General features: G+C 56.8%; 1 protein-coding gene across 1 annotated transcript in view; it reads right to left on the bottom strand.

Moving 5' to 3' along the window:
• Positions 1–14,435, bottom strand: part of SARDH (sarcosine dehydrogenase) — a 64,240-nt gene that overhangs the window by 41,192 nt on the left and 8,613 nt on the right. The window contains exons 8-11 of the mRNA XM_033859005.2: positions 7,789–7,893; positions 6,510–6,639; positions 2,599–2,685; positions 2,185–2,275 (exon numbers count right to left, since the gene is read on the bottom strand). Of these exons, the coding sequence (XP_033714896.1) occupies positions 2,185–2,275; positions 2,599–2,685; positions 6,510–6,639; positions 7,789–7,893 (413 nt within the window). The remainder of the gene's footprint in view (positions 1–2,184; positions 2,276–2,598; positions 2,686–6,509; positions 6,640–7,788; positions 7,894–14,435) is intronic.

Raw genomic sequence — 14,435 nt, 5'->3', positions numbered from 1 at the left:
GGGTGCCTCTGCCACCATCCGTGAGGCAGCTGCTGTGGCCTGAAGGGCACCTGGTGCCAGGCCAGCCCCGGGAGCCTCACATGCAGGCCAGGGTCCAGACACGCCCTGGACCCGGCCCTGGGTCCCGATCGCCTCCTCAGGCACCTCTCCCCGAGCCCATCCTCCAGCGTGTAAGACGAGGAGGTGACATGGGTCAGAGCTCTGCTCTGATCTCCTGAGTGTCTAAGCAGGGGCACAAGGCTGGCGCTCCCTCGTCCAGGTTTTTTGGTGACTCCCTGACACAGTGCCCTCGTTTCCTGGCTCTGCCTCTCTTGTGGCGCCTGGATCTCCATGCCCCGCTCAGGCCAGGGAAGCAGAACATCCCATCAGTGCTGAGAGGCCCCGGGTGCCGGTGCCACAGCTGGTCCGGTGGTCGCAGCCGTCCAGTATGTGAGTGGGGATGGGGGCGGGGGTGTGGGTGCTGGGTGGACACGGACGCCCCACATCAGTGACCGCTCAGGCCCGATGCCATGAGCCGGTCATCTCCTGGGTGCATTGCCCGGGCCAGAAAGGCGGGTGGCCCAGATCACAGCCCCGACCCCTACCCACTGGGCCCCAGCACTCAGGGGCTCCCTCCCTGGGCCCTCTGCCTTCCAACCTGTGACGCAAGGCCCCAGCCAGGCGAGGGCAGAGGCAGGAGCTCTGCCTTCCACCCACAAACCCGCCCACAAGACGCTCCCTCTAATGTCACAGCTTGTGAGAAGAGGCGGCTGAGGAGGGAGGCTCAGACCCATGCCAGGGGCCTCCACCAGCCCCGGAGGTGAGAGGCCACTCGGCGAGGCCGAGGATACGCCCTGGTCTGTCCGATTCCACTGCTGAGGCCTCACCCCGCGAGGGAAGCCGGACGGCAGACAGCCCTGCAGGGCTGGAGCTGGGTCCCTGCCCACTGGCTCGCACGCGGGGTGACTTCAGACACGATGCCTCTTGCGACGGCGCCTCTGTTTCGCTGTTTGTAGCGGGAGGGGCTCAGACTGGCCCATCCCTGAGGCCCCGTGCAGCTTTATCATTTCTGGAACATTCCTCTCTTGGGAGAGCACGTGGGCACAGACCCAGACAGACTCCAAGGTGGCGCCAGAGCGGACCACGCTGTGCCAGGCGCCATGCAGGGGGCGGCAGTGTTGGGGGGACCTCAGGGTATGTCTGTCTGTCTCTGTGGGGACCAGACATCCCCCCCAGTGGACGCGAGGTCCCCAGCGGGCCAGGCAGGGACGAGGTGAGCAGAGGAGCTGGGGTGCGCTGAGCTGAACCAGCAGCACCTCCAGCCCTGCCACCTCCAGCCCTGCTGGGCAGCTGGGATCTCCCCAGTCACAGCGGAGGGGGCCGAACACCCACAGAGGCCCCTCCAAGCCGCTGCCTCGACTGCCACCTGCAGCGCTCGGGGCGCAGAACTGCCGCCTGGGGGCCAGACCCCAGCCCCACCGATTGCCACCCTCCGGACCCTGCCTGGGGGCACCCGCATCCCTGTCCCAACTCATAGAGGTCAGTGGGACGCCTCCCAACTCTGATATCAGTGCCCCCTGGGCTCAGCTCAGCTTTGTTTAGTGTTTCCGTGTGCAGACCTGATGCCGAGCGTTTTACCTACACAAACACGCTCACTGCTGCCGGCGGCACTTACAGCATATACATCACACCCCAGGTTACAGAGAGGAAAGTGCTCGGCACGGGGTCTGACTGATTCCAGACACTCTGTGAGTGACGGATGGATGCAGCTGACATGTCGCTCAGGGCTGCCTGTCTCCCAGACCTGCACATGTCCTAACGATGACCACCAATTCAGCCCCATTTCCTGGGCAGCCTGTGCAGTCCCTCCTGCTCCCCGGGCCTCAGTCTCCCCATCTGCAAAGTGGGATGATAAGATCTCACTGCTGAGCCCAGAGCTGTCAGGCGGGTCAGGCAGGACACTGGGACAAGAGGTCCTGGAAACTGTAGAGGGCAGTGGATCTGCCAAACCCAGGCACCCTGCAGCACCGCCCCCGCTGGCAGGCTTCTTCCCTTTCTTCCCTTACTGCCACCTCTTCCAAGAAGCCCTCTGGATTTCAGGGAAGGCTCCTTTCTAAATAGCCCTGGATATTTACCCCACCCCACCCCACCCCACCCCACCCTGGGGCAGCCGCCTCCTGCCCGCGGGTCCCAGCGGGCCCTTGCCTGATGTCGTAGCTGTGCATGTCCTTCTCCGGGCGCCCGTGGATGATCCAGTGGGCCAGCTCCTGCCCACAGCCACCTCCCAGCATCATTCCTGGCAGGAGCGGAGCCGCAGGTCTGCGATCCACCCCCGGGGCCCTGCACCTCAGTTCCGTGCCCCTCCCACCTCTATGGGCAGCATCAGCCCCTAAGCCCTGGATCTCACACCTGGGGTGCCACACACCTCCTAACGGGACCTCACCCCCTCCCGGCAGGCTTGTCCCATCTCCACCCCTGTCAGGGCTGCAGTGCTGCCAGGCCCAGCACCCCAACCCGGGGTGGGGGGTGGGGCTCTGAGAACTGAAGGAGAGGCCCAGCTGGCTGTCTTCACTTGCAGGGATGCCAGGGAGTCGGGGACGCACTGCTGCCCATGCTTACCTGCACTGTTGAAGCCGCAGCCCAGGAAGAACCCACGGAGCTCGGGTGCCTCCCCCATCAGGGGCTTGTGGTCCGGTGTGAATGACTCTGAAAGGGAGGGGCAGGCCTGAAGCTCCCTCCCGGCCACATGCTCCTGGGTGGTGTCTCCCAAGAGGGCAGTAATTGAGGTGGGGGTGTGTAGGTGCCTCCTTCATCCAGACCCTCCCTATCCTCAAGACCCAGCTCAACGCTGCTTCCTCCAGGAAGCCTCCGTGATTGCTCCTGCCACATTCCCCTGAGTTCCTCAGCATTTACGACCTGAACTGGGTTCTGCCTTGGGGGGGGTCCTGGTGTATCTCATGACTATCACCATTCTCCTGCTGGTGAGGGGCCGCTCCCTGAGCCCCCATCACTGCACGGGGCTCCCGGTCACTGTACCATCTTCCTGCTGTGTCACTGCAGGGCACTCTTGCCCACTGGACCACGAGTACCTTGAGGGCAGGGGCTGGGCTTTGCTCACTGTGTGCGGTATCTCGAGGCCTAGCACAGGGCCCAGCAAACAGTAGGTGCTTGATAAATGTTCACTGAGTGAATGAAGGATCGTAAGTTCTTTGGGAGAGGAGACCAAGTCTCTCGCTTCTGTCTGCTGCCAGCGTGCCGAGAGCAGAGGCCAGGATTGGAGGGCATAATGATAAAGAGCTGGACTTTGCAGCCACTGTCCTGGGTTCAAACCCTGCTTTACCCCTTCCCAGCGTGTGACCTTGGCTCAGAGCCGCCTTGATTTCCTCATCTGTAAAATCCTGATCAGGGTATTTACTTCACGGGGCTGTGAGTTAGTCGGTCTGCAAATATTTGCAGCCCACCTGTTTGTGCCCAGAACTCAGCTACGGGAGGTGGCTCCGAACAAGACAAGCCCCACCCCTCGGGGAGCCGACGGGAGAGTGAGAGGGACAGAGAGTAAATGGGTAAATAAGGGGAACAGGGAATGCCTGGGGAGAAAACACAGGGGGATTCTGGGTCTGGAGTGCCCAGAGGGCTGGCCGCTCCTAACCGCCCCCTGGCGCCATCATAACCCCGGGTCACAGAGGAGGACGCTGCACAGCAAGGAGCTGGGGCCGCCGGTCAGGGCTGCCCGGCTCCCAGCCGGGCCCTCAGCCGCCGTGTGCACTGGTCACAAGCGCTGTCTTTCTCCCTGCTGGTGACCGGCGACCCCGGTCTCCGATCTTCAGCGTCTGAGCTGAAGGAGGCCACCAGCCCTGGGAAGCTGGGGAGCCTCCCAGACAGCCACAGGGAGGGTGGAAGAAGCGGGGCGGAGAGGAGGGCGGGGCCTAGGGTGAGTCCCTGGAGGCCACGGTGACACTGGTGAGCCTCCGGGGGAGGCGTCAGGAGGGGCGACAGCCCTGTGAGGAAGCGTCAGGGGCCTCTCTGGGGACTATGCGGAGGCCGGGCTGCAAGGGGCAAGCTGGGGACAGGGTGGGGGGCGGGGGGGGGCAAGCGGGGGGCGAGGGGCGGGGTGCAGGGGGCGGCTCCTGCAACAGTGATGGGAGGATGCAGTTATGTTCGGGGATGACCCGGTGAGCACTTCGGGAGTGTTGTAAATGTTTCCAAACGTTCTGAGCAGCCTTACAGAAAGCCAGCAGGAGGGAAGTTTGGGGGTCAAGGTCGCCTGGATGTTTAACAAATGACTCGAGAGGAGGCAGGATGCATGGGACAGGGGCCCCCACCTTGGCTCTGACCTCCCGACCTTGGAACGAGAGGTCTCCCCGCCCCCAGCTTCCCCGAAGTCAAGGGGGCCTGGGACTTCCCTGTTCTGCTCCGGAGGCCGAGGGTCGTTGACCGGCCTGTCCTCCCTGGTGAGAAGTGCTGATGTCCCCACGGAACCTCCCTCGCAGCTGGGAAACCAGACTCCACATGCATCTCCCCCCCCCGTAGGGCTTCCTGGGGGCCATGACCCCCAGTCCAATTAAAGCGAGAATGCTCCCGTGCCCCTGGGATTGCTTTGGGCCTGGGTTTCTCACTGCCAGCCCCACGCAGCCCCGGGAAGCTGCCGGGGCAGTGAGCCCTCGGCTCTCACACCGCACCCTGTGCCCCAAGACCCTGGGGTTGGCCGGGGGACCCCAGCTGCCTCTCCCCAGAAAGCTGTCCTCTCACCCAAGGCTCTTTCATGAGCTGAACAGATTAAAGCAGTCGGGGCTGGCGGCTGTGCAGACACCGTGTGTGCCGGAACCAGGAAGCCTGGATCCCCGTCAGTCCGCAGGCTGGTGTCGGGACCCCACCCCTCCCCGGGCCTGGCCTGCCCCTCACGCCCTGCTCGGCCTGTAGGAAAGGCTTTGACGGCCGGCCTGGGCCTTGCCCTGCAACCTAACGTGTGGCTTCCTCGCCTCACTCCGCCCGTCACCCGTTTCACAGATGCAGACACCGAGGTTCAAGGAACTCAGCGCCTCAGACACAAAGTTTCCTCTTTGGGCAACTGAACCTTTCGGAACCTCTCTCCACCCCTAAGTAGGCATCCTACCCGTTTCTTGCCTTTCTTGAGGATTAAAGCGATCCCATCCGTGCAGGAACGAGGGGGTATGCCCACGTGTTTCTGCTGGAACCAGCCTGGGGTGGCGTGTCTCGCCCGCCCGGAACCCTGGCCCCGCAGCCCCCCACGGCACCCTCTGGGTGGCCCACCCTGCTCCCACCACCCCTGTACCTCCTGCCCTCAGCCCCGCAGCTGAAATGTCTGGGCCCCAGGGCCAGCTTGGGCCCCTCTACGCCCAGAGGCCACTGTCTGCCAGGACCCCAGGCCAGCAGCCTCACCCCTGCACCCCAGTGCCGTCACACGGGAACGTGCTGCCCCCCTGTCCCGAGCCCACCCGCCTTGGGTTCCAGCTTCGGGAGCTCCGCCCAGCCTCCCACACAGGCTCCCCCGCTGCGCTCCCCACGTGCCCGGGCACGAGGCAGGCGCTCAGCCGTCAGAAGGAGCTGGGCGGATGCTGTGCGAGCTCCCCCACACCACATCCCCGCTGACGTTGTCCCGGGCTTGAATCTTATTCTAGAACCTTCTCCATCTGCACACAGCCTTTGAGACGCTCAGCGTGCCTGGGCCTCCCCCACCCTGGGGTCCCTGAGCTCCCTGGGCAACCCCAGGATTGCCCTCTCTCAGGCTCCGTCGTCGAGCGGTCATCTCTCCGTGCTGAGCTGTGAGTGACCCGTGCTGGGACAAGTCACATCAGTTTGAATGTCCAAAGTCTAGCCTGGCCGGAAGGCCCTAAACAATAAACTAGTGGCCTTGGCCAAACGTGTCAGTGCTGGGGGTCCGAGTCCACCCCGCCTGGTGTTCGATCCCCGTGGGCACCGACCGGCCGGGCAGGGTCAGGGGCTGCACCGTGCATACCCAAGGGGGGCACTGGAAGCTGAGCCACTCTGTTCTCCCCTTTTCCCTCCAGCTTCCTGCAGCTCAGCTTTCCCGGGGGCCAGAGGGGAGGCACCGGCTTGGGCCTTTCCATGCTGTGTGGGCGTGTGGCCCTGCTGGCCTGCCTGCCGAGGGCAGAGGGCAAAGGGGGCGAGGCTGACCTGGAATGGGGGTCTGCAGGCCTGTGAGGACGGCATCAGGGAGGAGCTTGGCCCTGCTCTCCATGCTCAGCCTCACCAGGCGCTGGGAGGGCGCTCATCCCACCTTACGGATGAAAACACCAAGTTCCAGGGAAAAGTCAAGCAGGGATTGAGCCCGGCGGGACCTCAGGAGGGACTCACGCGGGCGTGGACGGGAGGAAGCCTGGCCGCGTGCCCGTGGGCGGACTTCTGCCCTCACCGAGCTCACGTCCTTTGCCTGCAGAGAAGAGCGAGCGCGGCACCCGAGGCCCAGGACGGAGGGACGGCCGGCGCGCACCCGGCGCAGGCCAGCCTCAGGGGGCAGCCCCCCCGCCGGCTCCAGGCCCCCCACTCACCTGGGCCGCAGACTGTGGACTTAATCCCCGTTTTCTCCAGCACGGGGACCCGGTTGACGGCACCTTCAATGTGCTGGGTGAACACATCCCAGTCCAGGTCGAAGAGGCCAAAGGCAAACTTGTCCGACACCTGGGGAGGCGGGCAGGGAACTGCCCTGTGACAGCGCCCCACGGGAGTGAGAGCCAGGCAGGGCCTGGCCAGCCCCTCCATTAGGTGGTGACAGCGCTGGGCTGGTCCCGCAGTGTGTCTCCCCTCCCCCAACCCCTCAGCGGCCCGTCTGCGCCCCCTTCCCGCCCCGCCCCAGGCCCACCTGCTCTGCCCGGTCTCCCTGCCTCCCGCCCTCCTTCACCCCGTTCACCTAAGTCAGATCGGCCCTACGTGAGCGGACCCTGCCCACGTCTGCCACCAACCCACAGCTACGCTGACCTTCCTTCGGGTCTTCGGGAAAAGCAAGCCTGATCTGACCTCAGGGCCTTCACCTCCACCTGGGGCAGCTCCTCCCCCACCTTCTGTCTGCAGGGCTCTCTGCTGACGTCAGCTCCTCAGGGAGCCCTGCCGGGCCACCGTCCGAAGGACATGCTTCCACGCCAGTCTCGCTAGGCTCATCCTCAACCTGCTAGCTTCACTCGGGGCACAGACCACCATCCCAAATCGCATTACTTCTTTGCTTACTTACTGTGTGTCTCCCCACCAGAATAGAGGCCTCTGGGGACAGGGACTCTTATTTTGGTCTCCCTCTTTCTCCCCAAAGTTAAACAGTATCTGGCTGAAAGGACTCATTTTGTTGTTCAATTTGTAGACTAAATGCATGAGTACGGGAGCTGGGGTGGTCCGTACATGCTCGAGGGGGCTGGGGGGTGCTGAGGGGGCCGCTGGCCCTGCATGAACCCCAGGAGCTGCCGGCAGAGCAGCCCAGGCTGGAGGGAGATACAGCCGCAACCACGGGGGGTGGGGGAGGGCATGGGATTGTTTGTTGATGGACAGAGGGCTTCAATGCTTTCATAATCTTCTAAAGTCATTATTTCACACTTTGCAGCCTCTGATGATTGATGTTTTGAGGCAAGCCCTCCACCTGCCCCGAGTCTGGATCTGCCTGTGTGCCAGGTTCTTCAGGGGTTGGAAAAAATGGGTTTGACCTTGACCTTGTGGGATGGGGGACCTGCCACTCCTCAGGTAAGCCCCCAGGGTCGGGGGAGCTCCGGGGGGACAGTCTCCGGAAGAAGGCTCCTCCACGCTGAGATGCAGCCCCAACCCCTCCCTCGAGCCCTGGTGTCTCACCTCCTCCCAGAAGATGGGGTTGGTCTCGTAGCCGCCCACGGACAAGGCGTCCCCTTGGAGGCGGAGGTAGATGGAGGCGTCGTGGTCGCGGACGTTGGGCATGTTCTGCAAGGTGGAGCACAGAGGCCTCGGGGTCAGGGTCACAGACCCAAGCTGGGCCCACGGTGCCACCTCCTCGTTGTAGGACCCTGAGGACAGGGTGGACCTGGGGCCTCTGCGTCACACAGTGGACAAACCACCCCACTGAAACCCCATAAGATAGCAGCAAAGATGGAAGGGCGGAGGGAGGGAAGAGAAAAGGGTAACCCACGGAACACAGCAGACGGGGGATCTCAGCCAACACCGGAGGTGCAGAGTGGATGGGGGAGGGCCGGCGCCTTAGCTCAGGGCTGGGAGAGGGGAGACAGTTTGCCAGCCTCTGTCCAGTCCCCTCCAATCTGCAAAGGCCGAGCCTAGGGCAACCCCAGGTCCCTCTGCAGGGGGCGGTGGGCCGAGTGTGTATGTGTGCGTGCACGCATGTGTGTGAGTGTGCATGTGTGTGTGAGTGTGAGAGAGAGTATGTGCGTGTACGTGAACAGGAAGTTGGACTAGGGTCTCTTCAAAGCAATTGGACCCAGATCCCTTCCATCCCTGCTGTGTGCAGCCCAGGGCCTGGCCCTACCCTGCAGGGGCCCTGAGGTCTGTCTCTGGAGAAATGGGTCCCCAGGGGCTCCAGGCTCCGGGGAGGTGAGAAGCCAGCTGCCATCCCCCCTCGACAACAGACTGGAGAGTCTTCTGTGGAGACACTGAGTGGTTTGGGGAAGACTCCAGACGCTGACATGGAGGTCCCTCACCAAAGAGAAGGGCATTCGACAGAAGGACTGGATAAGGCCAAGGACATCTTCCAGATATTAGGCTAAAACAGATTAAGGCATGGAAATCAGGAAAGGGAAAAAAATAAGAAAATTAGAAATTCAATCCTGAAGGTCCAATGTCCACCTTACAGGGGTTCCAGGAAGAGAAAATAGAGAAAATGGAGTAGAAGGAAAGTCAAAGCAAAAATCCAAGATGATTTCTCCGACTGAAAATCGTGAATCTCAGTATTGAAGGGCCCACAAGTGCCCACCAAGCCCTGTGACTGGACCAGGCCTGCACCAAGGCCACATCAGGATGGAACATCCGGCGAACAGGTGGGTCCTAAACAAAGAAACAGCATTCCTGGAGGCTGAAGACCTGGAACAAAGTCCTCAAAATTCTGAAAGACGATTTTAAATACAGAATTCTCGACCCAGTCAATTCGTCAACCGACTGTAAGAAAGAATAAAGATTTTCTTCAGACATTCACGGACACAAAAACGTTTATTTTCCAGGTACCCTTCTCAGTAAGTGGCCAGAGACCATATGCCATGGATCCGGAGAGCAGCAGATCCAAACAGAAGATGGGTGAGGAAGGTCCCAGGGTAACAGCCGGTCAGAGGCTGATGGAGAAGATAAGAAGGCAGCGGGAGGAGTCCTTCAGGGGAGGGGAATGGGACTTACAGACTTTATGGGATTTCTCTGCCATGTATGAGTATGCAGAAAATATTACTGATATGGGCTTCCCTGGTGGCGCAGTGGTTGAGAGTCCGCCTGCCGATGCAGGGGACACGGGTTCGTGCCCCGGTCCGGGAAGATCCCACATGCCGTGGAGCGGCTAGGCCCGTGAGTCATGGCCGCTGAGCCTGCGCGTCCAGAGTCTGTGCTCCGCAACGGGAGAGGCCACAACAGTGACAGGCCCGCATACCCGCAAAAAAAAAAAAAAAGAAAGAAAGAAAAAACCCGAAAATATTACTGATAGGTGTTTGACAGATCTGTTGAGATGTTTGGGGGAAAATTGTGACAGTTATGAATACAGATGCAAATATCCTTGACAAAATACTAGGAAACTGAATCCAGCAACATAGAAAAAGGATTACATACCATGACCAAATGGGATTTATCCCGGGAATGCAAGGTTGGTTTAACTTCTGAAAATCTGTGTAATATACCATTATCAATAAAGGACAAAATCCACTAATTATTTCAATAGATGCAAAAAAAGCATTTGACAGATAAAACACTTTCATGATAAAAACACCCAATGTCTAGGAATAGAAGGGAACTTCCTGATAAAGAATATCTGAGAAACACCCACAGCAAATGCCTACTTATTTGCAGTCTTTCCTCTAAGACCAGGCCAAGAGAAGGAGGTCCACTGTCGCCACTGCCAGTCAACATTGTACAGGAGGTCCTGGCCAGGGCGGGAATCAGGCAAGAAAGACTAATTACAGGCAACCAGAGGGAAAAAAAGTGAAACTATCTCTAGGTGCAGATGACATGATCTTACGTAGAGAAAATCCTAACGACCCCACTAAAAACGATTATAACTTATAAAATAGTTCAACAAGGTTGCAGGATACAAGGTCAATATACAACAAGCAGACAAAACCCACTGTATTTCTATATACCAGCAGTGAACAATCAAAAATGAAATTAGGAAAATAAAAAAATTAGGAAAATAATTCAATTTACGATATCGAAAATAATAAAATGCTTACAAATAAGTTTAACAAAAGTGCGAAACTTGTACTCTAAAAACTAGAAGATGCCTTTGAAAGAAATTAAAGAAGATGTAAATAGTGGAAAGACCTCTCAAGTTTACAAAATGAAGACTTACTGTTGCTAAGAGGACAGTACCCCCCAAACGGATCTACAGATTCAACACAGCTCCCACCAAAATCTCAGCTGGCTTCTTGGCAGGAGTTGACAAGCTGACCCTAAAATTCATATGGAAGTGCAAGGGACCCAGAATATTCAGAGCAATCTTAAGAGAAGAACAAACACAGAAGACTTACACTTCTGAGTTCAAAACTTACTACAAGGTTAATACAATCAAGACAGAGTGGTCCAAACATAAGGATAGACATATATAGATCAACAGAATAGAACTGAGAGTCCAGAAATAAACCCTCACACTTATGGCCAATTGATTTTCCACAAGGATGCCAAGGCAATTCAATGGGGAAAAGGATACTCTTCAGCAAATGGTGCTGGAACACCTGAATCGCCTCCTGCAAGAGCACGAAGTTGGACCCCTTCCTCACGCCACACACAAAATTTAACTCCAAATGTGTTGGAGACCTAATTATAAGAGCTAAGACTGTAAAAGTCTTAGAAGAAAATACGGGAATAAACCTCTGTGGCCTGGTTTAGGGAATGCCTTCTTAAATATGACACCACAAGCACAAGGGACAAAAGAAAAAATTACATAGGTTGAAATTACTTCATCATAATTAAGAACTTTTGTGCTGCCAACAATACCAACAAGAGGGTGAAAAGACAACACACAGAATGGGAGACAATGTTTGCAAATCATAAATCTGATGAGGGACTTGTATCCAGAATACATGAACTCTTATAGTTCAATAGAACGACAATCCAATTAAAAATGAGCAAAGTATCTGAACAGAGGTTTCCCCAAAGAAGATATACGTATGGCCAACAGGCACATGAAAAGACACTCAACGTCATCACTCATTAGGGAAATGCAACTCGAGCCACAAGATACCACTTCACACCCACTACGATGGCTAGAATCAAAAAGATAGACAATAAGAAATATTGCTGAGAATGTGGAGAAGTCAGAACCTTCATACACTGCTGATGAGGATGTAAAGCAGTGCAGCTTCCTTGGAAAACAGGCTGACGGTTCCTCAGAAAGTTCAACATAGAGCTACTCTGTGACTCAGCAATTCCACTTCCACCCAAGAGAAAGGAAAACATACGTCCACACAAAAACTTGTACATGAATGTTCATAGCAGCATTATTCACAATAGCCAAAAAGCGAAAACAACCCACATGTCCATCAACAGACGAATGGATAAATAAACTGTGGCTTACAAGAGTATATTATTCAGCCATAAAAAGGAATGAAATTCTGCTACATGTACCACATGGATGAACCTTGACAGTGTCATGCAGAGTGAAAGAAGCCAGACACAGAGGCCACAAATGGTATGATTCCATTTCATTTGAAGTCCAAACCAGGAAAATCCATAGAGACAGAAATTAGATTAGTGACTGTCTAAGCTGAGGGTGGGGTGGGAAATGGGGGCTGATAATGTGTGTGGGGTTTTAAGGACTAAGATAATGTTAGATAGACAGACAGACAGACAGGCAGACAGATAGACAGATAGACAGACAGACAGATAGACAGATAGATAGACAGACAGATAGACAGATAGACAGACAGATAGATAGACAGACAGATAGACAGGCAGACAGATAGATAGACAGACAGACAGATAGATAGATAGACAGACAAACAGATAGATAGACAGACAGACAGATAGATAGATAGATAGATGATAGAGATAGATAGATGATAGATAGACAGACAGATAGGTAGACAGACAGACAGATAGGTAGATAGACAGACAGATAGATAGATAGACAGACAGACAGATAGATAGAGAGATGATAGATAGATAGATACATGATAGAGATAGATAGATGATAGACAGATAGATGATAGAGATAGATGACAGAGATAGATAGATGATAGAGTTAGATAGATAGATTGATTGATTGATAGAGGTAGACAGATAGACAGATGATAGATGACAGATAGATAGACAGATGGATAGATAGATAGGAATAAAGAATTAGTCACAGCTACATAGGAAACTGAACAACCAAAAAAAAAACTATTAATAGCTCCAGGAAACACGAAAAGTTGGACACTATTTGCTCAGGAGTTAACAATGTTCTCACTGTCATTATACTGCAAATACTACTGATTTAACCAATAAATGAATGGATAAACAAAACCGAAGCATTTTAGAAAGTGAGCGGAGTGGGAAGAGGCCACCCCACAGGGGTGCTCAGCACCGGGGGAACTGCTTCCTCTCAACCCTGCTCTCCGGTGCCCCTGCCCTGGAGGCGGACACATCTGATGTGACCCCTCCGCCCCACCTTCGAGGACACGCAGAGACCAAAAGGGATAACCTGGCAGATGCCCCTCCCTGCTCCTCCAGTCTCCTAGTGGCCTGGCTCCCCTGCAGAGCTGGACTAAGCATGTCTGCACTGATTGCAAGAAGGCTCCCGGGAAGCTCTCAGTAACCGAGCACTTCAGGAATAATAATAGTGAGAGGTTACCTCTGCTGTCACTACCACTCTAAAAACAAAACCAACAGAATGCCAGAGCTCCATAGAGCAGGAGAGCGGGGACACCTGCTGGCCAGGGAAGCCCCTGGCTTTCGTCCAGCAGGATCAGGGTCCCCATCTCCCTGCCTTGCAAGGCCCCAGCTGCCCCAGAGTGGCCAGCACAGGCTCAGCTCAGCCCCAAGGCATCCACAGGGTACCCTCACTGCTTCCTCCCTCCGGAAGCCCACCCTATAGGTGTAACACCAATTCCACTGGTGTCTCTGCCTCCTAATCTCAGCCCGTTCCTTCCATCTGCTTCTCCCGGCCCCATCTCCATCCAAATCTTGTCAGCTGCTTCCTCCAGGAAGCCCGCCCGATGGCGCCAGCCTTCCCTGCTCTCTTCCTCTGAAGCACCAGCTGGCTGGACCATCCCATGCCCTTAGTCACGGTCGGTCATCGTGGCCCTCACCTAATGAGCCCCTGCTATGTGCCAGGCACTGCGCTCAGCCCTTCAGCCCATCACTTGGTTCCTCCCTCAGCACCGCCCTAAGAGGTAGCTACCATTTTTACCCATTTGGCAGAGAAGGAAACTGAGGCTCAGGTGGCACCTTGACTCACCTGGCTGGGCAATGGGGGAGTTGGGATGCAGAGCCTGAGCACGGGCCCTCTCCCATTGCTCTGTGCCCCAACAGAGCAGTTTCTGCAAAAGTGGGTCGAGGATAGCGGGGATGCCAGATCATGAGGGAGCATCTGGGCCACCACGTTTGACAGACGCAGAGGCCAGGCCCAGAGAGGAAAGGGACAAGGTCACAGAGGAGCTGGGGGCAGCATTCGGCTAGGACCCAGGACGGGGACGGCTTCTCAGAACTGGGGTCCCTAGGGCAGCACAGCCCTCTGGCCACCCATAAAGAAGGATAAAGGGCATGTGGTCCAGGTGGCAAAGCCCTGAGCCCTCACTGGCCAGCCCGGGGCCAACACCACGAGGCCCAGATCTGGGCAGTTAAGTGTCCTGCTGCAGGACTGTCAACCCAGGGAGCGACCCGAGCAGCGGAAGACAGGCCCAAGTGTCAGGGGCCTCCCAGCATGAGCCGCAGAGCCCTGACTGCAGGAGCTGCCGTGGCCTAAAGGAGCTTGTTTTCTGACCCACCATGGCATCAGACCACGTGGGAGGTCAGGGTCAGAGGCCTGCCCTTCTCCCAGATTCAGGCTGCCCAGGTGTGGCCTCAGGAGAGGCTGGCCTCCCAGACTCCCCACGTGGAGGGGAGCATGGGGAACTTGGCCCCCAGCCCCAAATCTCCTCTTTTCTCCTACAGAAGTCTCATAGATTCTGGGGCTGGTGGCCCTTTCCTGGAGCGCAGCCTGGGGTTCCCAGGACACACAGGTTGCTGGGTGAGGGCAGTGTTTGTGAGTTACATGAATAACCCCAGCCTGGCTCTGACCTTAAAATTCAGGGTGCGGGTCCCTGGGCCCAGAGTGGGCCCTGCTTCTCCCTGAAAGCCGCCTC

Source organism: Tursiops truncatus, chromosome 6, assembly GCF_011762595.2.
Source record: "Tursiops truncatus isolate mTurTru1 chromosome 6, mTurTru1.mat.Y, whole genome shotgun sequence".
Classification (NCBI taxonomy): domain Eukaryota; kingdom Metazoa; phylum Chordata; class Mammalia; order Artiodactyla; family Delphinidae; genus Tursiops; species Tursiops truncatus.
This window is presented reverse-complemented; position numbering and strand designations above follow the sequence as displayed.